This window comes from Elgaria multicarinata, chromosome 1 (assembly GCF_023053635.1).
Source record: "Elgaria multicarinata webbii isolate HBS135686 ecotype San Diego chromosome 1, rElgMul1.1.pri, whole genome shotgun sequence".
NCBI lineage: Eukaryota > Metazoa > Chordata > Lepidosauria > Squamata > Anguidae > Elgaria > Elgaria multicarinata.
The window spans coordinates 10,029,413-10,052,029 of record NC_086171.1 but is presented as its reverse complement, the minus strand read 5'-3'; the positions used below and the strand labels follow the sequence as shown (position 1 = coordinate 10,052,029).

At 41.5% G+C, this 22,617-nt stretch overlaps 1 protein-coding gene across 1 annotated transcript; it reads left to right on the top strand.

Moving 5' to 3' along the window:
• Window positions 1-2,036: 2,036 nt before the first annotated feature.
• Window positions 2,037-14,570, top strand: PDK4 (pyruvate dehydrogenase kinase 4). The gene is made up of 11 exons (XM_063123189.1): window positions 2,037-2,217; window positions 4,863-5,004; window positions 5,686-5,757; window positions 6,210-6,394; window positions 6,964-7,053; window positions 8,836-8,913; window positions 9,476-9,552; window positions 9,955-10,053; window positions 10,429-10,539; window positions 11,406-11,519; window positions 12,152-14,570. Exons 1-11 carry the CDS (start codon window positions 2,073-2,075, stop codon window positions 12,293-12,295), a joined length of 1,257 nt encoding a protein of 418 aa, XP_062979259.1. The 5' UTR covers window positions 2,037-2,072; the 3' UTR covers window positions 12,296-14,570.
• The last annotated feature ends 8,047 nt before the right edge of the window (window positions 14,571-22,617 follow it).

The following is a 22,617-nucleotide window of genomic DNA, read 5'->3' as shown; positions in this document are numbered from 1 at the left end:
AGATACAGGAGCCCTGTCCTCCTTTTCATATGGTCACCCTATGCTAGGTCATTTATATGATGCAGCAGCCATTGTGGAACCAATCCCACGGCTTTCCCTCGAGTATCTGAAATAAAAAAGTTGGGGACTTACCCCATTTTTTTTCTCTTGCAGTGAGGTGACGAAGGCATCTGTCATCTGTCACCTTGCTTCAGAGTTGCGTCAGAGGCATATCTGGGCAGATGGCAGGCCCTGATGGCCGCTGGAACGCCTCCACGCATCTCCAGCGTGGAGAGAAGGATGCTTGGCCCCCGAAGAAAAGGTTAAAAACAAAACAAAATGGAGGGACACAACGAGGTGTGGGTGCCCCAGTGCACAGGCAGCGGTGTATGGGCCAGCGAACTGAATGGCTGCCTCTGTGCATCCAGTGTGGGGAGAAGGATGCTTGGCCTCAAAAAAAAAAGGTTAAAAAATACCTGGAGGGACACGAGGAGGCCAGCGCCCTGGTGCATGGGCAGTGGTGCACAGGATTGCTGCTTCTCCTTGCATGCAAACCCCATGCTCGCTCCTTAGGTGGGGACAACCCAAAGGGGCACAAGTGCAAGGCTTTGAGGGCTAGAGGCGCCAATGCGCCCTCGTCAAGACAGCCCCGGGTACGTGGGCTTTCAGGTCACTCCTATGCATGTCCGGTCAGAACAGAAGTAAGTCTCATTGAGTCTGAAATAAATGAGTATAGGATTGCACTGTCTCTTGTCACTCCATGTTATAATGCGCACAATGCAGTGGAGTAGTTTTTTAGTCTGTTGCAGTAAAAGAAACAGAGTAAAGACAATAAAAGTTGTATTTCATTATGCCCATTTTCTCTGGCTCCCTGCAGTTTTTGGTTTGTCTTGCTTAAATTCACACCCAGCCTAAAGAGCTCCGAAGAACTCAAAAGTTTGCTCATTACTGTTAGGTATGGTTGGTCTTAGTAAAGGTATTGCCCTAGGGTTCCTTTTGGAGGTCCCCACCCAGCTTCTAAAGAGCCAACACTGCAAAATGCCAGTGAGGCCCTTATAAAACTCCCCCAAATGTGAAGGCATGTTTGCAATTATCACAAATGAAATCGTAACAGCTGGCCTTTTGGAGCAGAGAGAACAAATATGACCACCTTCCCCTCAAATCGGTGGATCCTTGGGAAGAGCACAGAGTTATTTATTCGTGTACTAACTGAGGTGGTTTATGTCTCGCTATATTTAAGATGTTTTGCGGCGGGGAAAGGTGGTGCTTAGAAAGACACTACTTCGCTTTTGGGGCGTGAGTTGAGTTGTTTATCCCACAGCGTGTTGCCCCCACACCCCCACACGGCCCTCAGCCTGGTTCCCATCTCTTGACCAGGCTGGCGTGACGTTCTCGTGGCTCCCCCGCCCTCGAGTGTTCTCCCTGTTCTCGGAAAAGGGAGCACAAACCCTCCTCCCTTCGGCACCGGGCCGAGTTGTTTATCTCTGCTGCCGCCGAAGTACGGACGCAGCCTTCTGATTGGTTCCGTCCAGAAAACGAGCTCTAATTAGAAACCCGCCAATGACGGCACGGGTAGGAGTCAGCGCTCCATCCTCTCCCCCTCCTTCCTCCCTTCGCCCTCGCGCCCCGTCACTTGACCGTTTCTCTGAGGGGGAGAAGAAGCATCACTAAGAACAGGGGCGGGACTGACATTGTGTCTTACGTCCAAAACATGTAAACAAGGGCAAGTGGGTTGGGAGAGAGCGGCGCACACCCACTTCCTACACCTTCAGCACGCCCCTCCCCCTCCTCTCCTTTTAAAGTATCTGATCTTTTAAACCAAGGGCTAAAAGTCACCACATAATACCCATGGGGTGGGGGGAAGGAGGGAGAGTTATCAAATCTGTCGGTCGTTTCTTGACAGTTAGCCTACAAGGGGCGTGGCTTTGCGCGCGGCCCCGCCCCTCGAAGGGCGGTCTCGAGGTGGTAAATAGGGGCCGCACGTGCAGGACGCCCCTCAGAGGGGTCGCAGCGAGCGCGAGAGCTCAGCGGGCGCTTTGGTCTGCCTTCCGTCCTCGTCGCCCCGTAGCCCTATAGCAACCGCGGAGGGAGCCATGAAGGCCGCTCGGATCGCCATACGGAACGCCGCTCCCTTGGTCGCAACGGGAGGTGGCGGCGGCGGCCGGGTGACTCGGGAGGTGGACCATTTCGCTGGTTACTCTCCGTCGCCGCTGTCCATGAAGCAGTTCCTGGATTTCGGTGAGGATGAATGTGGGCTGCTGAGGGGAGGGGGCAATGCCAGAGCAAGGGGGTCGGGGAGGTGATGCCCCTTCGGCGGGGTGCCATGAGACTGAGGCTTAAAGGCTGCCTAAAATTCATTACAAAAACATAATAGGGAAGATGCTGCGATGGTAGGCTTGAAGTGGGTGGGCAGGGGGCACACGAGGAGAAAGTCTCCCAAAGTCTGGACGTACAAAGTTGCGCAGTGAGAACAATTTGTTTTTGGAAAGGGACTGTGGGACACACTTCCGGATAATAATCGCAAGGAAAGGGATAAATGAGGGGGTGCTATATTCTTTCCCATCCTTTGATCACTTGTATTGGGCAGGATCTACACTACTGCTTATAATGGTTTGTAATGGTTATGACAACTGTTCAGGCCCAGGACACATTACATATACCATTTTCATAACGTTTTTAAAGTGTTATATCCTGCTTGGTGTAGATCGGGCTTTGGTTAAATTCCAGAGTGTAGCTTTGTGAGACTATTAGAGCAGAAGAAAGAAAGAAAGAAAGATAGATCCTCTTGCATTCATTGTGGCATAAGCTTCTGCAGACTATTATATCATAAGATGCACGAATCTGATGCAATTCACACATCTGATGACAAAAGCTTTAGTCCACAGAAGTTTATGTCACAAGTAATCTCTTAGGCTGCAATCCCATGCATATTTACTAGGGAGCAAGCACCACTGACCACAGTGAGATTTGCAATCCTATGCAAGTTTATCCAGAAGCATTTTGTTTCTACGGTTTTTACTTTTTCTCATATTCAACTTAATGTCTTGACTGTTTGATGAGTTAGAGGAGCTCCATTTAACTCTAAGCTCTTGAAAAGATTTGTGCAACATTTTCCATATGGCCTGTTATGCAACAATTTCGGTTTTATTAGAAAACATTTGTGCAGGAATTATATTTTGCAGGAAATAATTCTAGTTTACAAGATTTCCCAAATCCTACTGTACTTGGACAATGAAAAAGTGCACTATATACAATTCTTTCCATGCAGTATAATTCTTATTATGTGTATTATGCAATGGAATGTAAAATGCACCTAATACATGTGTTTTTTGTCACTATTAAATGTCTAAATATTTGTGTTTCTAAATCATTTTGATTTATTTATTTATTTATTTAAGCATTTTTATGCCGCCATTCAGCCAAAAAAGGCTCTCATGGCGGCTTACAAAAGTATTTCTTGACAGTCCCTGCCCACAGGCTTACAATCTAAAAGACATGACACAAAAGGAAAGGGGATTGGGAGGGAGGAGGAGGAGGGGGGGGAAAGGAAAGCAAATTCAGGCACTACAATCTTAGTTGGAAAGTTCAGCAGTTACAGGTGACAACAGGAGGGGGGGGCTCTCAGCTGGAGCTGGACCCAGGCATGGTGGAGAGGTGCCTGGCTGCTGCTTCCTCCCTCACTGGTGGCCTCTGCAGAGACAGTTGGTAGCAGGAGGGAGGGGGCTCTCAGCTGGAGCTGGACCCAGGCACGGTGGAGAGGTGCCTGGCTGCTACTTCCTTCCTCACCAGTGGCCTCTGCAGAGACAGATTTCCCATGTCGCTGAAATTAGTCTTAAGTGTTGTTTTCTTCTTTTAAAAAAATCTCCAGGATACAGTTTAGCTTAATTCTCATTTCTTTTAATCAAATCTTTCTAGGATTCTTCATAGTAACACATTCACCTTTATCTCATTGGCTTTGGTTGCTTCTATAATACTTTCATACTCAGAGGATTATTCATCAGAAAGTATGAAAATAGGATTTTGTTTGTTCCTCTGGTTTTGCAGAACTGAACAAATAACTTTCAGCATTGCTATTACTTAAACCTTGCCATTTGTAATATGCAAGGGCGGCAGCCTTTGTCAGGATTTCATTATTGCTGATACTGTCTGTACACAGCCACTGACCTTTGAATAAGCCATCAAATGTCAATCTATTGTAATGACAAGAGCTAGTTAAGTATTTACGAAGTTTTTTTCAATTGTTAACTATATTGCTATGCATTTTTGCGATAATACCAAATTGTTGTGTGATATGACCAGTTAGGAACATCTGGCTTTCATTTGGAAGTATCTCTTTTCCAAAGAGTGCTGTGACTTTTTATTTTTTTGACTGTAGGAAAGCCAGAGGCACTTTAAAACTACATACTCTTAATTTTAAGCAAAGTTGTTGAACTTAAAGTAGACCATACATAAGTTTGTGAATCCATTCGCATTTATTGTTAACAGATCTCAGATAGGGGCACATAGTCCACTTTTCTTTAACAATTCCACATAGTCCACTTTTCTTTAACAATTCTTTATTCAGGCCATTACCAAGAAATCTTGAGCATAGGCATCAACTTTCAGCTGATTTTTCTTGTTAGGCTTGTGATAACTCATACTAGAGTTCCCTAAAAGCACAACTGTAATGCAGCAGTATATGACAAGCACATTCAAAAGTTAGAAAGGGTAAACCAGATTATTATTATTTTATTGCTTTGTACTGTTCACTGCAGTTGTGTAGAAATCTCTTTAGTTTTAATAACTAGCAGTTGATACAACATCCTCCAAGCTGTACTGAAAAATGGTGGAATATGAATTTGTTGACATGATTGCTATTACATGATCTGGCGTTTGTTTTGTAGGATCAACTAATGCATGTGAAAGAACTTCTTTTTCATTTCTCCGGCATGAACTTCCTGTGCGGCTAGCAAATATTCTGAAAGAAATTGACCTCCTCCCTAGTCCATTGTTGGGCACTCAATCAGTACAGTTGGTAAAAAGCTGGTAAGTAGTGAACTTCTGTAACATACCTGATCATAATGAGATGCTTTTATTTGAAGCATAATACAATATTGATCAGGCTGCCTATGTCCACGAGTCATAGAACAGAACGGCTTGTGCTGGAAGCACACCTGATGTGTGCTTTGCAAAGTCATGTCACAGTCTCCACAGCTGCTTGTTAAATATGAATCAAGGTGCTGTGGAGCCTCATGCTTATCTTGTGCTGTGTGTCCTGGCAGATGATGGCATTACTCATATCCAGATAAAAGAACCAAATCAGACATTTTTCAACTCCCTATGTTTGTGCATGGATTTACTTGTATTGTTCTAAACCTTTGTTATGTGTAATGCTACATACCAAATAGTGCCACACAAATCCTCAAAACATGCAACTTTCTCACAACATTGGGCTGAGGAAAGCATAGGAGGCCCTTTCTACAAACATCCATGGAAAAATCACAAGTTCCTCAGTGCTCTGATGCAGTCAGGAGCTAAGAATTTGAAATGTTTTTTTTCTAGTTCTAAACATAACGGAGGTCTCTCTATTGAGGTCCCTTAGTTTATCTACTATTTGAAGTCACTGTGTTACTGAATTCCTAAAACTCTTTAACCTTATCTGTGCAAGAAACTTTTTCCTAGCCTCTACTGATACCCAAGGTTTACTTTGTGTATACTCTTTTATAGGTATGTCGAAAGCTTAATGGAGCTAGTGGAGTTCCGTGAGAAAAAGTCAGATGACCACAAAGTTCTATCTGAGTAAGTTCTTCGGTGTTCTGTATTATTAGAGCTTACTCCATTCAAAGTAGTAGCAGCTTGACATCAGGTCATTTATCTATCTTAGAAGCTTGAATTTTATTCAATTCAAAATAAGTAGATGTTTGGTTATATTCTAAGTTTACAACATTATAACTAATTGATATATATTGCAAAAAGTGACAAACAAATAAAATAAGTCAGCAGTAAATTACAAACTGTCAAGATAAAATTAGGATACTTCAGTTGTCTTCACAAAATGAATGATGAAATAAAGTGACTATTATCTTTATCTAAGTTTTAATTTGTTCTGTGGTACTTTTTTGTAAAAAGAAAAGCAATATTTACTACTAAGTTGCCATTGTGACTAATCTGTGGTTTGTTTTTATGTCAGTTTTGCTGTTCTCTCTTCTTTGTGTCTAAAGATGTCTCTTCCTCTTCCCCCCTCCCACCAGCTTTATAGATGCCATTGTTAAAGTCCGAAACAGACATCACGATGTGGTGCCCACAATGGCACAAGGAGTACTAGAATACAGAGATTCTTCTAAAATGGACCCATTCATCAATCAAAACATTCAATACTTCTTGGATCGGTTTTATATGAACAGGATATCCATCCGGATGCTAATAAACCAGCACAGTAAGTTGAGTTTTCATTCCTTGGGAAGATATATTTTGAAGATTTTGTGATGCATGTGAAGGGATATTTGATGACATAATGGATTTTATTAATCATTTATCTTATGGATGTAGAAAGAAAAATAAGTTAATTTGATGAGAGCCACAACATAGGCCAAAAGTAGTCAGCAAGCTTATGAAAACCCATAGCCAAACAACAGTATTGAACAATTCCGAAGTGATGTGTTGAAACCTTATATAGTACAACACACAATCTCAAAGAGGAAGTACATTTAGTTTGAGGAGTGGGGTAGTTTGTTTTGCAGGACGTGGTGGTTTTTCTCCTGCCGTTTTTTTTTTTAACAAGTCTTTGTGATGTAATGCAAATTTCTGCAGATATAAAACATAAAAACCAGACCACTTTGCTGAAGTAGATAGTGTTGTTCTTGGTCAGATAAGACCTGGATTCAAATCCTGGTCTTATCTATTAAAATATGGCTGAAAATTATTATTTAGATAGCTCTCATGAATGATGAGCAACTTGAAAAGTCCTTTGATCAATTATGTTTTCTTATGTTTCTCTTTCAACAGCACTTATTTTTGATAACAGTAACAATGTGGGCAATCCACGGCACATTGGATGCATTGACCCTTGCTGTGATGTTGTAGATCTGGTGCATGGTATGTATAAAATTGTGAGCATCCCCGCATGGTTTTCATGTAGTTTGATCTGTCGACAATATGTGCTTTCTGTAGGTGCTTAAGCAAGTTTGAGAAGGTGTAAGAATGGTCAGCCTTTCAGTGACACCCCTATTCTAGCCTCACACTTAAATACACAATATTTTACCCACATGCTCAACTGTTTATCATAGGTTAGTTTAGGGCAGTTGCCCTTGGCAAGTTGCTCATTCAAAAAAAGTTTACACTGGGCGAATGAATAACTGCAAATATGAACTGGCCATATTAACTGCAGGCAGCTTTTCTTACTGGTCATCAGATTCTGTTTTTACAATCAACATGAACCATTGTATATCTAGTCTACAATTCTATGTCACCTGTCCTGCATGTAAGACCTGCTGTTTGCCATGTGTATAATTAGGCGCAGAGCAGTAAAGCAGTAGTTTCTGCAGCTGAAACTCCCCACAGCCTAAGTTCGATCCCAGCGGAAGCTGGTTTCAGGCAGCCGGCTCAAGTCAACTCAGCCTTCCATCCTCCCGAGGTCGGTAAAATGAGTACCCAGTTAGCTGGGGGAAAGGTAATAACGGCCGGGGAAGGCAACGGCAAACCATAAGGCCTGCCCAGAAAACGTCAGTGAAAGCTGGCGTCCCTCCAAGAGTCAGTAATGACTCAGTGCTTGCACAAGAGGTTCCTTTCCTTCCTTTCCAGGAGCTTTAGGCTGCAATCCTATGCACACTTATTTGAGAGTAAGTCCCATTACATTCAGTGGGATTTACTTCTGAATAGACATGGGTAGAATTACTCTATAAAGATACCGTATTTCTTCGATTCTAAGGTGCACCCCATTTTAGAGATGTTTATATGGGGGGAAAATATTCTGCCATGCATGGGGAGCAGATTGCAGGCAGGTAAGGGAAGAGATGTGGCTTTACCAGCTGCCACCACTTCTTGCAGGGAGCGGAAGGGGGTCGTTTGCGAGGCACAGCTGCACGTCCCGCCCACACACCGGTCCAGCAACTCACCTCCCGGGCGTCGCCTCTGTCTTCCCAGCCGGCGCTGCTGCTCCTCCTCTGCTGCACAGAACCAGCAGCTGCAAGAAGCCAGCGGCGCCCGCCCGCCTCGCACAACCCTCTGCGAGCCCTGCACCGCCTGCCCGTCTGCCCCAGCCCCATGCGCAAGGCGAGGCGTGCACCAGGCTCGACCTGAACGGAGCCGCATAGCCATGCCCACTAGGCCCAACCGGGCCGGCTGTGCTTGTGGTGCGGTGGGCGGGGCCCGCTTAGGGCTCAGAGCTCCATTGGTGTGTGTGTGAACCCGGTTAGCTCTGGGAGCACAAATAGGCCCAGGGCAACCGCGGATAGTCACTGAGGCCCCCAATCAGGCCAAGCACATTCCCCAGCCTACATGGTGAGTGCAGAGCTGCTTAGGTCCTCAACAAGCCCTTGAGCCGCCTGGGCATCGAGAGCAGGGTGGAGGGATAACAGCGTACTTTGCAGGCGATTCTAAGACGCCATCGATTCTAAGACGCAGCCCGTTTTTAGAGATGTTTATATTGGGGAAAAAGTGCGTCTTCGAATCAAAGAAATACGGTAACATCCATCTAACACCTTTCAGTGATATTCACCCAGCGTTTCAGTGCTTACAGTAATAATACAACTTGCTATAAAGAAGATACATTTTGTGAATTTATTACAGTACTAGATAACACTAGAGTAGTCTAATGTCTAGTAAATGTGTAATATTCAAACTATATTTAATTTCCCCCATCTTTAAAATGAATTCCAGATGCTTTCCAGAGTGCCCAGATGCTTTGTGACCAGTACTATTTTGGTTCTCCAGAATTAAAGCTGACTCAAGTGAATGGTGAGATAAATTTTTCTTTCCTACTATATCAGGCTAGTTCACCCCCTTTAAAAGCTTTTTGCTCTTCTATAATTCATTGCCTTCTATATCCAAGTCTTTGAACTTCAGGTTTGTAATTTTCATCCCTGGAGATAATGCTGAATGTGCACAGTTGCATTCATCCAGCAATGTAGCCCCCAATAAACAAGATGCAGGAAGGGGAAGACCTTGACATACAATTGTGAAATAGCTGGTTTTAGAATTCCTTAAAAGAAGAAAATCACAAGGTTGCAAAGTCACCAATATAATAGTTCAGGAACATTTTTGATCATAAAGAAGAGGCAGGGACAGTCTCTAAATTCTGTCCAGAAAATTACAGAAAAACGTGTTCTGCTTCAATGCAATGCAAGTGTCCACAAAAAAATACCAAGAATATAGAATGCTATAGGAAAGTAAAAAATCTCCGAATGCAGTGTGAAATGGACAAGTCCCACTAAAAACTGCTTTATTAAGACACACAATAGTTGCTTGAACTTGGGTGATAAAACCAGTGAGTTGATTTTTATTTGTCTCCTTTCTGCAGGAAAGGCAGCCGGACAGCCTATTTATATAGTATATGTGCCTTCCCATCTCTTTCACATGCTGTTTGAACTCTTCAAGGTTTGTATTGGCAATTATGAAGCATTCATTTTTACTTAAATATGGAGGCTAAAAATGACACATTAATGTGTCAGTAATTAAAATGAAAGGGCTAATGGCTCTTGTGCCTCTTCCTGAATATTTAAAACGTAGTCCTCACAATAGAATACATGGAGGAGAAACAGGAAAATGAAAAGAAGGAATTATCAGTCCTTCAGTCTATATTATGTGCAATAGGGTTTTCTCCTTGCTAATAAGGGGATGGCAAAGTGAAGTATTAAATCCATCTATTTAGCAATTAAGCGTGGAGTTAGCGTTCTCTGTAAAAACAACATTTCTCAAATATCTATTTAATGAGATGAACAGCACTTTAGTAATATTTGATCAAACCTTCAAGTTGAATAAAATTATTCTTTCTCATAGAATGCAATGAGGGCAACAGTTGAACATCAGGAAAAGAAACCTTCCCTTGATCCTATTGACGTGACCATTGTACTTGGAAAAGAAGACCTGTCAATTAAGGTAACTTGCTTAGCTTTTTCCATGCACCATTCCAGCAGTCTGAGAACACAATAGATGTAGTCTGTTACCCATTCACTGTTGGATAATCCCATTGATTTAAATAAGATTAGTGTGAAATAGATGGCTTTTGGATTGCAGCCAATTACGAACAGACAAACCTTATCCAACAAAATACTCTTTGGGGCAGAATCTGCTTTTTTAATAAGCAAATCTGATACAGCAAGAGCTTTTAAACCAAAAAATGATTTTAGTGGCTTGTTCTGCTACTACTGATAATTCAAATTATCAGTAGTAGCAGAACAAAGCCACTAAATTTGTCTAGTCCTTGTTAACAGCTGATTTGTCTAGTTAACAGCTGATTTTCTTCTTAACTAGATATCTGATAGAGGTGGTGGTGTTCCAGTGCGGAAAATAGAAAGTCTCTTCAGTTACACATATTCTACAGCACCAAAGCCTGTGATGGACAACAAAAACTCTGCTCCTTTGGTAAGAGATGAAACTATAAGACTTGATCTGTTAATAGGAGACTTAAGCTGTTGTGGCGCTCATTGCTTTTGGCACTTCTGTACTGGCACAGAGGACCCACTTTGTCCAACATTGTCTTCTGACAAATTGACACAAAGGATGCTTCCAAATGGAGTCATTTGCATATAAGCTGAATCAGCATGCTTGATAACTGCAGCAACTTCACAGTTCCCTATACTGATCACTTTGCATTACCGGTGATCAACATAGGGAATGTTGCAATTGCTGCAGATACCAGGCATGCTGCTTCTGATTACCTTCTCACTGAGAAATAAATTGTGTGTGGGCTGCACCAATTCAGACTTTGGGTGGATCAATCAACACGAGTGCTCTGCCATACTTGTTCCCTGCAAACAGGTTTGGGACGAGTATTATAGCTTAGCCCTTTCCCCTGACATCTAGGTTACTTTGTGCATAGGGGAAAATTCAATCATGTAAGCCCCAACCTATAGTTTTAAATGCACAGCCTATACAGGTTTACCAACTCCCATGGGAATTAGTCCTGACAGTGTCCCAGTAACTGACATACAAAATTAACACCACTCCCTGTGTTTTTCACTCCCTTCTCCTCTCTGTTCAACATTACTGATTATGTAAAGAAGCAGTTGCCTAGATTATATTGATGTGTGTAACTGGATCAGGAATGCAAAATACAACTGAATTAAGCAGGAGTGAAATTAGGAAAAGGTAATGTCTCTACTTTCCTCATCTTTCCTCTTTGAACAGTCATAGTAGCGCATAGGATTTTTCATTTAGACTCTGTACAGTACTTAATAAGAAAGAAGGACGCCTTCATTCCAATTAATTAAAAGTCTTGTCCTTTTTAGGCTGGTTTTGGTTATGGCTTACCAATTTCTCGCCTGTATGCGAAATACTTTCATGGGGACCTCAATCTGTGTTCCATTTCTGGTTATGGAACAGATGCTCTTATTTACTTAAAGGTATGTTCTATTTATTCTTTCTCTCCCCTTCCAAATGATTTTGTAGTGCTACAAATTAACCAATTGTCAATAAGTTTGTTAAACGGTAAAAGCAATCTTACTTCAGTGCACCTTTGATTTTAAGCTGCTACTACCTTTTTAGTCTGTTCGGTTAGATTGTTACTGTTTTTGTTTTGTATTTTATTTTTTGGATTGTAAGCCATCTTGAATATTTTATAAAAAGTAGAGCATGCATTTTGATAACACATACATAAATATCCAAATAGTACATGAAGTTCATCTGCCTTAACATGAAAGATGCCTTGTCTGCCTTTACATTAAAAATAATTTTACTTGGCATTTTCCATAAATAGGAAGTTCAACATCTTCCTTGTTGCAGAAAATAGTCTCATTCCTGTATTATCACGGTAAACTTCCATCTTGAAAGTTTGTAAAATGTAACGCTATCATGATCTTTTTCTTCTCTTTTTTTTATGCTGGCAGAACAAACAAATGAAGTCTCACATTTTAAATCAAAGTTGCCCTAGTCTGGATGCTTTGCTAATAACTGTGCCCACATGAATAATACTGTTGATTTGTTTCAGACAGGAATGGACATGTCTAACTATATTAATCTTGGTCTTGCTTTCTAGGCCCTTTCCACAGACTCTATAGAAAAACTTCCTGTTTTCAACAAGTCTGCTTATAAGCATTATCAAACATCTATAGAAGCAGATGACTGGTGTGTTCCAAGCAAAGAACCAAGAAACTTGGCAAGGCAGAGTGCAGTTGCATGAAGTCTGCATTTGTCCAGGACATTTGAAAGGGGATCAAACCAATGTTTCGGTTAGGACTAATGAAACAAATAACTTGACATCACTCCTGTTCTATCTCAGGACTTATGATAGAGAAGAAAATATCATATGGAACAGGTGATTACAGCTTAGACTGTACATGTACTGTACTTGTATTACAGTATGTAGAATGAAAACCGATAAGTTAGGAGATCAAATGCATAGGAAGGTGTGCATATTGTTCTTTTTAATCTTTTGAAATTTAGATTAACACTCCACCAAGCACTAATGTATTCAGACTTCTGAGCTAGGACTCGGTATGTTTAAAAACTGTATGTCATGGTTAAACTCCAACACAAAATATTTAACCTTTTCCCTAATCCAGTCACTAGTTATTTCATCCAATTACAAAATTGTGACTTTAGTTATATTTATGTATATCTGACACACTCACAGAGAGCCTAGTTGAAAGATTAGTGACAATAGTGTTACCTTGACTGCAGTTAAGTAGTTTGACTTGATGAAATGCTGAGACAATAGTACAATAGTGAAAGTTGCATCTTTCTACTCTTACTCCAAGTGGTAAATGTTACTTAAATTCTCTCCCACCCATTCCCCCACACACCTGAACAGCTATATTTCTATACAACATCTTTCTATTGCTTTTCTAAAAGCTGAGGTTTTGTTATTAATGGAGAAGGGTCTTAAAGTGATGTAAAGGAAGTTATGGGTTTGTATCGTAAAGACAAAGTTTATTAACCATATATTTACATGGAGTGAGGGAACAGCAATAAAAATAGAGGGTTTTCAAGAGCATTAAAATGCAAGTCATTTTTTAATGGGCTGAGCAGGATATGAAGGTATATGAAAGCAGGGAGGCTAGTTCTCTGAATGGAACTGTTCCTGTGTGCTACAGTCCAATTGTGAAGGTTCCAGGGAGTGGATTTGGATCATGGTTGGTGTATTAGTCTGGGAGCCACCTGATACCGTGCAACTTTCGAAATGTGACTTTCGAAGTTTTAAATGTTAAGATTACACCCGTGACATTTTACAGGGGTTTGATGATAAATAGGTTATGGAGGATAGTGTATCTGAATTCAAAAGGATTGGAAAATGCATACATGGGAAACATGAGACTTGTTAGTTCCCTGCATAGCAGCAAATGGTGAGAATAGCAGAATGGTTTCCTTTTCATGAAGAATCATTGGGAGAATATTCATTCCAAATAATTGGCACTCTTCAAAACCTAGGAGTTTGAGGGCCCAGCCAGTGACAATCTAGGTCAGTCTTTTCTTTTAGGTAATATGCTAAAGAGGTAATCCTAGTTCATTTTAAAAGGATCACTGTGAAGATTTAGTGTCCATACTCAGTTATGGCAGCTTCATTACTGTCACATTTGCTGATGTCCATTTTGCAGTGGACATTGGGTTGAATAGGTAATCCCAGCCATGTGAGGCTATTGTGTGCAGTTGGTACACTGTACCAACAAAAGGCTTAACAGCTAGCATTGCTGGAGTATTTGATGTTTTTGTTCCCATTGAAAATATAGTTCAGATTTGGGAAATACTGAAGATTTTTGTTTTGTGAAGTGCCTATCATTATGCTCTGATCATGAGGAGGAAAATAGGTAGTTGATATGGTAATAGCAAGTGTACATCTGAGTTGCCAGCTATATAGCAGTTACTAATGGTGAAGTTGTAATAGACTGTATGAATGCTTAGCATAATATTCTAATGATATCACAGTGGCTGGCAGTATTGGATAAGAAGATGAGGGTGTGATCTAAATCAGCTTTGTAGAACCGCACATTTATTCAGCCAGTGTGTTTTGGTAGCTTTGATAAAACTTGTGCACTTTGACCTCATACAGCGTATAACATCTGTTTAAAATAAGTTGTTTTGCTAATGTTCTAATAACATACACTACCAATCTATGCATTGTTTCTGGAAAAACAACCAAAGGTGCCATCTTTCCTCTGTCACAGATTTTATTATGAAATTAAAGGGAAATGGGATTCCTTTAAAAGCATCTGGGCTGAATTATGGGGCTGGAACAAAGATGAGCCTAGGTACAAAAAACTTGTTTGGAGAAAAATAAGCTTTTGGTGCTGTTCGTGCTCAGCATACAAGTCTCAAAAGCTGTCTGTGCAGAGTGTAAGAAACCCAAAATGGATTTGAATTTTAGTAGACTGAGTTATTTTTGCTACAGTGTGCCTCCTACTTCTAGGGTACTTGAGATGTACTGTATTTTTTTTAAATAAAATTATTTTCAAAAATGTTGCTTGACTTTCTTCTGTCCTTCTCCAATAATCTTAAATTTGGTCAGTGTTGGTCTGTCGATTAAGCTCTTGATTTCTCAACCTGTGTTCTTACTTGACTAATTCTGATTTTGGCCCAATGGTTTATTTCCAACTTGCAGTCTGTTAACATTACCATCCTTTCCCTGTAATAGCAGTCAGGTGATTGAGTGCTTGTCAGTTTGGAAGCAAAATGGGGCTACTCAAAAAGAGGTTAGCAGTTTCTTTCCACATCTTCAGGAGATATGCAGAAGTATATAACTTTGTAAATTAAAAGAGAAAAATTAATACTTCCCCAAAAGAGCCTGATAAACTGTGAACCTCAATATGGAATGTTTGGGGTGGGTAGGGAGACTGAATTGGCCTACTGAAGCCTTAATGCTGGGGTTTCCAGTGTGATGCTTGTGGGCACCATCTCTAAGTCTCAACAGTTTGTCTTCTGGGAAATGAGTGTTTTGTGATAAACAATGGCAGCCGTTTTATGAATGGACAAGCCCTTTATGAAAGCCATTTTGTGAGAGCTCACAATACTCAATTTGACCCAAAAGGTTGATGACCCTAATGGTTTATACTAGGTTCCCTGGTTGTGGGGATTAGGGGAGATGTATGCCACGAGGTTAGAAAATCTCCCTTCCTTGCACTGTAAAGGGATGTTCCAAAGGGAAAAAATGACACACCTTCCATCTGCCATTCCAGCAAAAATGACGCATCCCCATGTTTTGTAGACAGAAATGTTCAGATTCAGTGTCCCCCAGCCCTAAAACACAGTCCTCTAACACAGGGCTGGGAAACCTGTGAACCACTAGATTTTGAACTCCAGTTCCCATCAGCCACCTTGACCATTGGTGAGGTATGATGGGAGTACTAGTTCACAACATCTGGAGAGGCCATAGGTTCCCCAGCCTTGTTCTAGTATTATATAGCAAGCAACGAAAGTCCTTTGCCACATAGTGGGGGTCTGATGAGTACCCCCACTCTATAGCTTAGGGTAACGATATGAAAAGGAGGACAGGGCTCCTGTATCTTTAACAGTTACATAGAAAAGGGAATTTCAGCAGGTGTCATTTGTATATATGGAGAACCTGGTGAAATTTCCTCTTCATCACAACAGTTAAAGTTGCAGGAGCTATACTAGAATGACCAGATTTAAAAGAGGGCAGGGCACCTGCATCTTTAACTGCTGTGATGAAGAGGGAATTTCATCAGATTCCCCATATATACAAATGACACTTGCTGAAATTTCCTTTTCAATACAACTGTTAAAGATTCAGGAGCCCTGTCCTCCTTTTCATATGGTCAGCCTACTGTAGCTGGTATGATGGGAACTACTACTACCATCATACCCCCCACCATGCCCCCAATAATCCTGAACTGGACAATTCCTCCTAAGGGGTTGTAATACATTGGTTTTGTTGCAAGTCCAATTGCCTAACAATAGCAACAACTCAAAGGCTCTCACCTTGAAATTGAAGTGAAAGAACCAAGAGTAGATTGTTGTGTGAAAGGACGAGATTAGTTTTGTTACTGAAAATAAATTCCTAGACCACCTGTTCTTCAATTCTAAAGGTGTGTCTACCTCCTGGACCACTAATTTTGCACCCACCTGGCTCTGGCTGGATCTCAAGAGTTCTAATAAAAAAACAGGTGAAACATGAAGTGTGCTCACCATTGATACCAGGAACATCACCCAGTATTTAATGCCAGAATATCGTGGCTGAAACTTGTGACCTGTTCTGAATGTTGGGCCCCACGGGAAGGAGTAAAGGTGAGTGCCTGCTCTCTAACTGCTACAACTGGCCCTCAAAATCCTGGAATTGGGGGCATGGGGTGGAAGCTTTCTGGCAGGCTTGAGGTCTAGCACACCTCACTTCAGAAATTAAGCACTTCCTTCCACTATTGCGTGAGGGGAAAAGGAGACAGAAAAGAGTAGCAACGGGATAATAGTTACACAGTAGTCAAAAAGATAAGCCTTTCCTGCCATTCTTTGTCTTAACAGGATGTTGTGATGTGACTTTATTTTAGGGTGATACCTACTGCTACTCCTGCTTTAGATGTGAAGAAAATGCAAGAAATGGCAAAAGACATTCAGTGGGGTGGAAACAGTAGGTCTTAACCAACAGGAAGGAAATAAAGTAGAATTCTTCCCACGTACTTTGCAACTATCACTCACGTTGCTGGTTGTTCTTTAAGACATATGATCCCTATAAGCCCTTGTCAGTTTTCCAGAAGCCCACTGCAAATAAATCATAAATCTATGCTCAAATGTTTTGAAGTTAAGTGTCAAGCATCTGAAGCTGTTCACAGCCTTTCTCTATTCTATTTGTTGCTCAACCAGCTTTGGATCTGGAAGGCTTTGCCCTTCTACTGTGTTCTCAGAACATGTCACCCTCCAGATGTGGCTAGGCTCCCAACTCACACCAGGCCCCACCAGCAAGGTTAAAGGTCAGGCATGATGGAAGGTAGAATCCAATAACATCTGGAATGCCACATATTCTCCATCCCTGCTTTACAGTCTTTCAATGAACCTTGTTGGTGTTTTTTATTATTTAAAAAGAACATTGTTACAGCACATTATGTAACTTTATTGCATAAAGGGAAACTTTCAGATAAACCACCTTAGAAGGGAATGTGTACTCCTTCAGGCAATGTCCCTGTACAGTAGCAATCATTTCCAGCTTACAACAGCAGCAGCTGCTGCAAGTATTTTGCACATCAAGTTGAAAGCATGAGTGCTACTCAACTATTCAGCATCAACAATTGCTTGTATGGTTTTGATTCATTTTCAGAAGTTGCCTTAAGCACCTCATACACAGCAGCCCTTTTGTAGGTCAGTATTGCTCCTATTTCACAGATAGAAAACTTGGACTGGAAGAGATGCGCTCTGTCCAAAGCTGGAGAGTGAGTCCATAGCGAAGAATTTTACACAGCTTCTTGTGGAATGAGAACCATTACTGAGAATATGCCCAAGGGCAGATAGCAAGTCAGGATAAAGTGGAAAGGAGGAGGATTATGTATGCCACCTTGTTTTCCTTGGAGGAAAAAAAGGTGTAATATAAATGCAATAAATGAATAAAATAATTATATACTAACACGGAGATCTCAGTTCTCCAATTGCTGATACTTATATCACCAAAACGGCATCATCCATGCAGATGAGGTAAAGATGGCCCATTCGATGTATAAAAGCTGCCTGGACTGGCAGTTTAACTTTTCTTGGACAACTGTCAATGGGACAGACTCCTCCACCACACCTGAAGGCAGCAGGCCAGCTTAGTGGGCAAGGGTCATCCCGCATGGCCCACGGCACTCTCCTCCAATACATTGCTGTCACATCCTAACATCTGCTGCTTGAGGCGACTGCCTCACCCTGCTTAATGGTAGGGCCGGCCATGTCCATCGAAAAGTATCACTAGGCTTGAGAGAGTCTTAAGGCTGGTAAAAGTACAAAAAATCTTAAGTGGCCACAGAATGCTGATAGGGATGGGGATGGAATGGACCATCCTGAGCAGGAGCACTGTACACTGCAACATTTTGTCACAGGCCCTGCTTCTCTTGTGTTAATCTCAGGGTGAATCATTCTATTTGATTTATTTAATGTTTATCCTGCCCTTCTTCTAACAAGTTTGAGACACATAATATGATTTGCCCCTTGTCCATTTTATTCTCACAACAACCTTGAGAGGTAGGTTAGGCTGATGAATAGTGCATCACCCAAAAGCATCCAATGAACTTTCATGGCTGAGCAGGAATTTGAACCCGATACTCCCCATTCCTAGTCCAACATTCTAACCATTGCAGCACACTGCCTCTCTTCTCCAGTGATCACAATAGAATCTATGGTGGGGGGGACCCCAACGTGATGCTTGCCAGTCTCTCTCTCTTCTGATTTTTTATTTTATTTTATTTTTACATTAAAAAATAATGAGGAGGCTGGCGTACTGCAAAAACAAGCCCAGGGCTCCAGTGACATCTTTATTTCCCAGAATGCCTCTGGAGGCTCAGGTGGCATTCTGAGAAAATAAAAATGGCAGACAGTTTGGTGTATGTTTTGCTTGTGTGCATAGTGTGTTGGCGGTGTGTGTGCGTGTCTTCCTTGGGGTATTGTGCATGTATATGTGTTTGTTTCTCTGAGCATCACTAGTTTGTCTTCTCTTATCCTTTATGGGGGCATATATGTGATTTGGCATTTGTGGTTCACACCCCATTGCTATCTTGTGCTCAGTTTCTGTGTCTGAGCCTGCTTTCTGTGAAATGGGTGCAGGAACAGAAAACTGTGGACTCAAAATAGCAGTTTTGTGTTTTGGAACGCAGACACTAACTCTGCCTTGTTACTTTTCTTTTAGTCTCACAAGGGCAGGATCTACTGCTTTATAATGGTATTGAAGTGCACTGACGACTTTTGGGGCCCATGACACATTCCATATATCATTTTCATACTGCTTTCATAGTGGTATATCCTGCTTAGTGTAGATCTGGCCCAGTTTACCTTCTGGGAAATGGGTGTTTTGTGACTGGCCATGCCCGTCATGGTAACCATTTTGTGAGAGCACCCATGGCAATCTCTGAGAATTCCAAAAAGTTTGGAAACTCCTGGTCTACAAGGATGGTCAAGCCTGAACCTTGGTTTGTGAAGTTGGCTTGTTTCAAACAAATCATAGTTAAGTTGTAACTATGGGTTGGGTTCAGAAGTCACAAACTGTGGATCAAAATTGTAAGTGAAAGCTTCTGACCTCCATGTCAGGGAGTGGGGAGCACATGAACCCAGGGGAAAGCCAGGCTCATTCCCATCACAATAAACCATGGTTTATCAGGATGTCCAAACACATCCTTCTTCAGGGGCTACTGAATCAGTCATGGCTTTCTAGGCAAGAAGTTATGTTAATCAGTTGTGTGGTTCAGTTTTTTCATAAGATGGTGTTAATAAAAAAGCCATTTCTAACCACCACTAAAGCTTTAATTTCCAGGCTCAGTGAGAGAGCCAAGTCCATCTTACTGCTGCCAACCAGAATATCCAGAAATGGATATATTTTAGTCACTTTATAGATGCCTACCCTCTCTGGGGTTTCGGAGCCTGGCAAAATGAGTACATTCTTAGATTTTTGTATTCCTTAGACTCTTCAGTTGGTTCTATTCTTCAAAAGCTTGAAATCATCACCTTCATTTCACAACAGCTCCTGAAGAAAGCCTACTACTCACTACAATGGTCTCATAATTCTATATGAGCATCAGTGCCCAGAAACAACAGTTTAGAATGCTGTGGCCATTTGTTAATTTCCAGGGCGACTCAGAGGTATATCTTGATGGTTATTCTTTTGTCATCAAAGTGAAATACAAGGCCTTTTCTTGGTTCAGTCAATAAAGGTGTGCGAGACAACTAGCAACACAGCTAGCAACAAGGGTAGAGCAGAGAAAAATAATTCTATTCTGAAAGAGAAAAGTACCTAGTAGATAGTTCAATGACTCATTGATCGGGCAGAAGCTTTGTGTGTTTTTTGAAGCTTTTGGCAAACAAACCCAGAAGATGCACAGCTTCCATCAAATGTGACAATTGGAGTGGTCATGTACCACTCAAATTGTATCACTCATAGGGGTAGCCCTCTGTCCTTTTTATTTTTTCATTGCGGGGGGGGGGGGGCAACAAAGCTTTGAATTTGTATTGTTTGATTTAAATGTAGCCAGGGAATGAGATTCAAAATAAATGTGGGGATGCATTTTAGTGGAACATGTTCTATTACAAGCTTTCCAGCTCTTCTTCAAAAAGAAGTACATTTCAGTGTTATATTTTAGGCTGCATGTGTATGATTACAGAAATTGCTCAGTCTCTTTTCTGAGGTTTTTATGGTAAATTATGGGATTTCATCCCCTTGTCTGGCATTGCGCCATTCCTTGCAATAGGGCAGAACAAAATGAAAGATCCTACTGCATGAAAGTTGGGTGCTGGGATATCAAAAGAAATGCATAGTCTACAAAGTCAGCCCCATGAGCCCCTGAGGAGAGCCCACAAGCAGGGCCTGAAGGCAGTAGCCTTCTCCAACCTTTACCCCCAGCAATTGGGAGGCTACCACTGAACATGGAGGTTCTATTGAGCTATTGTGGCCCATTACCATTGCCAAGCTACCTGTCTAATCCCCTATAAAGCCATCTAAGGCAATGGTCATTAACACACTTTCAGCAATTTCCAAGGGTCAAGTGTGTGTATGTGTGTGTGTGTGTGTGTGAGAGAGAGAGAGAGAGAGAGGTGGCTTGGAAATGTTTTAATGAATGAATGAATGTGTAAAACAGTGAATTCCATAAATTAATCATGCGTTTTGTGAAAATTACTTTTATTTTATTTTGCCTGTTTTGAATGTGCTACACAGCAATTACGGTGAGTGATCCTTAAGTTCTAGTATCGTGAGGGAGGGAAGGAAAATCAGATATTTGTCTACTTTTTTTTGACAACAATCGTAATTGTATAAAACTTTAGCATGTGCCCTTTTACCACCCTTTTTTCTAGCCCTAAAGGCTTTAGCCCTTCCTCATGTGGAAGCTTCTCCAATCTCTGGATTATTTTCTGCATCTTTCCCATCTCTATGGTATACCTGGTTTTTGAGATTCATTCACTGGAATGATACACCATACTTCAAATGCACCACAGATTTATACAAAGGCATTATAGTGTAGTGGTTACAGTGCTAGACTGGGATTCAGGAGATCCAGGTTCTCATCCCCATTTGGCCATGAAACTCACTGAGTTTCTTTGGGTCAGTCACTAAATTTTAGCCTAACGTATTTCACAAGGTTGTTGTGAGGATAATATTGAGATGAGGAGTTCCATGTGAGATTCTCTGGTGCCTTGTGAGAAGAAAAAAGGCAGGATATAAATGTAATAATAAATAAATTATTCTCTGGAAATTTTATTTGCAATCCCTTTCCCACTGACGGCAAAACTGGCAACTTTCAGTAGCGACATATTAGTGGTTAGGAACCCCATAAAGTGAACCTGATCTCATGCATGGTAAAGATATTCACCAACTTCCTAACCAAACACAATGTCTACATTTCTAGACATGCACACAGACGCACTGAAGAAAGGGGCTATCAATTCCTTTGTACACTAAACTGTGTTAATTTTGGGCCCAGTCCATCTCATGTGTTCCAATTTTCCTTCCATTTTCTGTCTACCCTTCATTTGTCCCCATTTGTTCCAGTTCAGTGACCAAAGGCTTCAGGCATCAAATGTAGTTGGCCCTAGTCCATGAAAGCTTATGACACAGTAAATATGTTATTCTTTAAGCTGCCACAAGACCCTTGCTTGTTTTTACCAGTGTAAGACACATCAAGAATTTTCACTGAAGTATTTTATAAAATGGGGGAAAGGGGAAGCCATAAAATCAAAATTCATTGCAGAAAAAAACGATTGTCTTGAAAGACCTTTCAACCAGGTAATATCAGAATAGTAGTCTTTCCCTGCTAACCATGTGCACTGACCAAGAATCATGACCTTTTCAACATATAACAGTCGCATGACATCCAAACTGAGATGTCAGAGGAACTTTTTTTTATGGCTAATTGATTACATCAGCCTTCCCCAACTCTGGTTTCCTAGGGTGACCATACGGAAAGGAGGGCAGGGTTCCTGTATCTTTAACAGTTGCATGGAAAGGCACATTCTGCCATGCCCGGCAAAGCCTGGGCATGGGGAGGGTTTTGTGGGCGGGGCAAGCCAGAGATGTGGCCACCCTGCATTGGCAGGGCCACTGGGGACTGGGAGGGGTTGGGGCCCTTTATCAGGGGATGCCCGACCCCTCCAAGCCGTGGCCCAGTTTAATTCCAGCACTTGTGTCGTCTCTCATTTCTTGCGTCCGTCCCACAAACAGAATTTCAGCAGGTGTCATCTGTATATATGGAGAACCTAGAGTGACCAGATTTAAATACTAGAGTGACCAGATTTAAAAGAGGGTAGGGCACCTGCAGCTTTAACTGTTGTGATGAAGAGGGAATTTCACCAGGTTCTCCATATATACAAATGACACCTGCTGAAATTCCC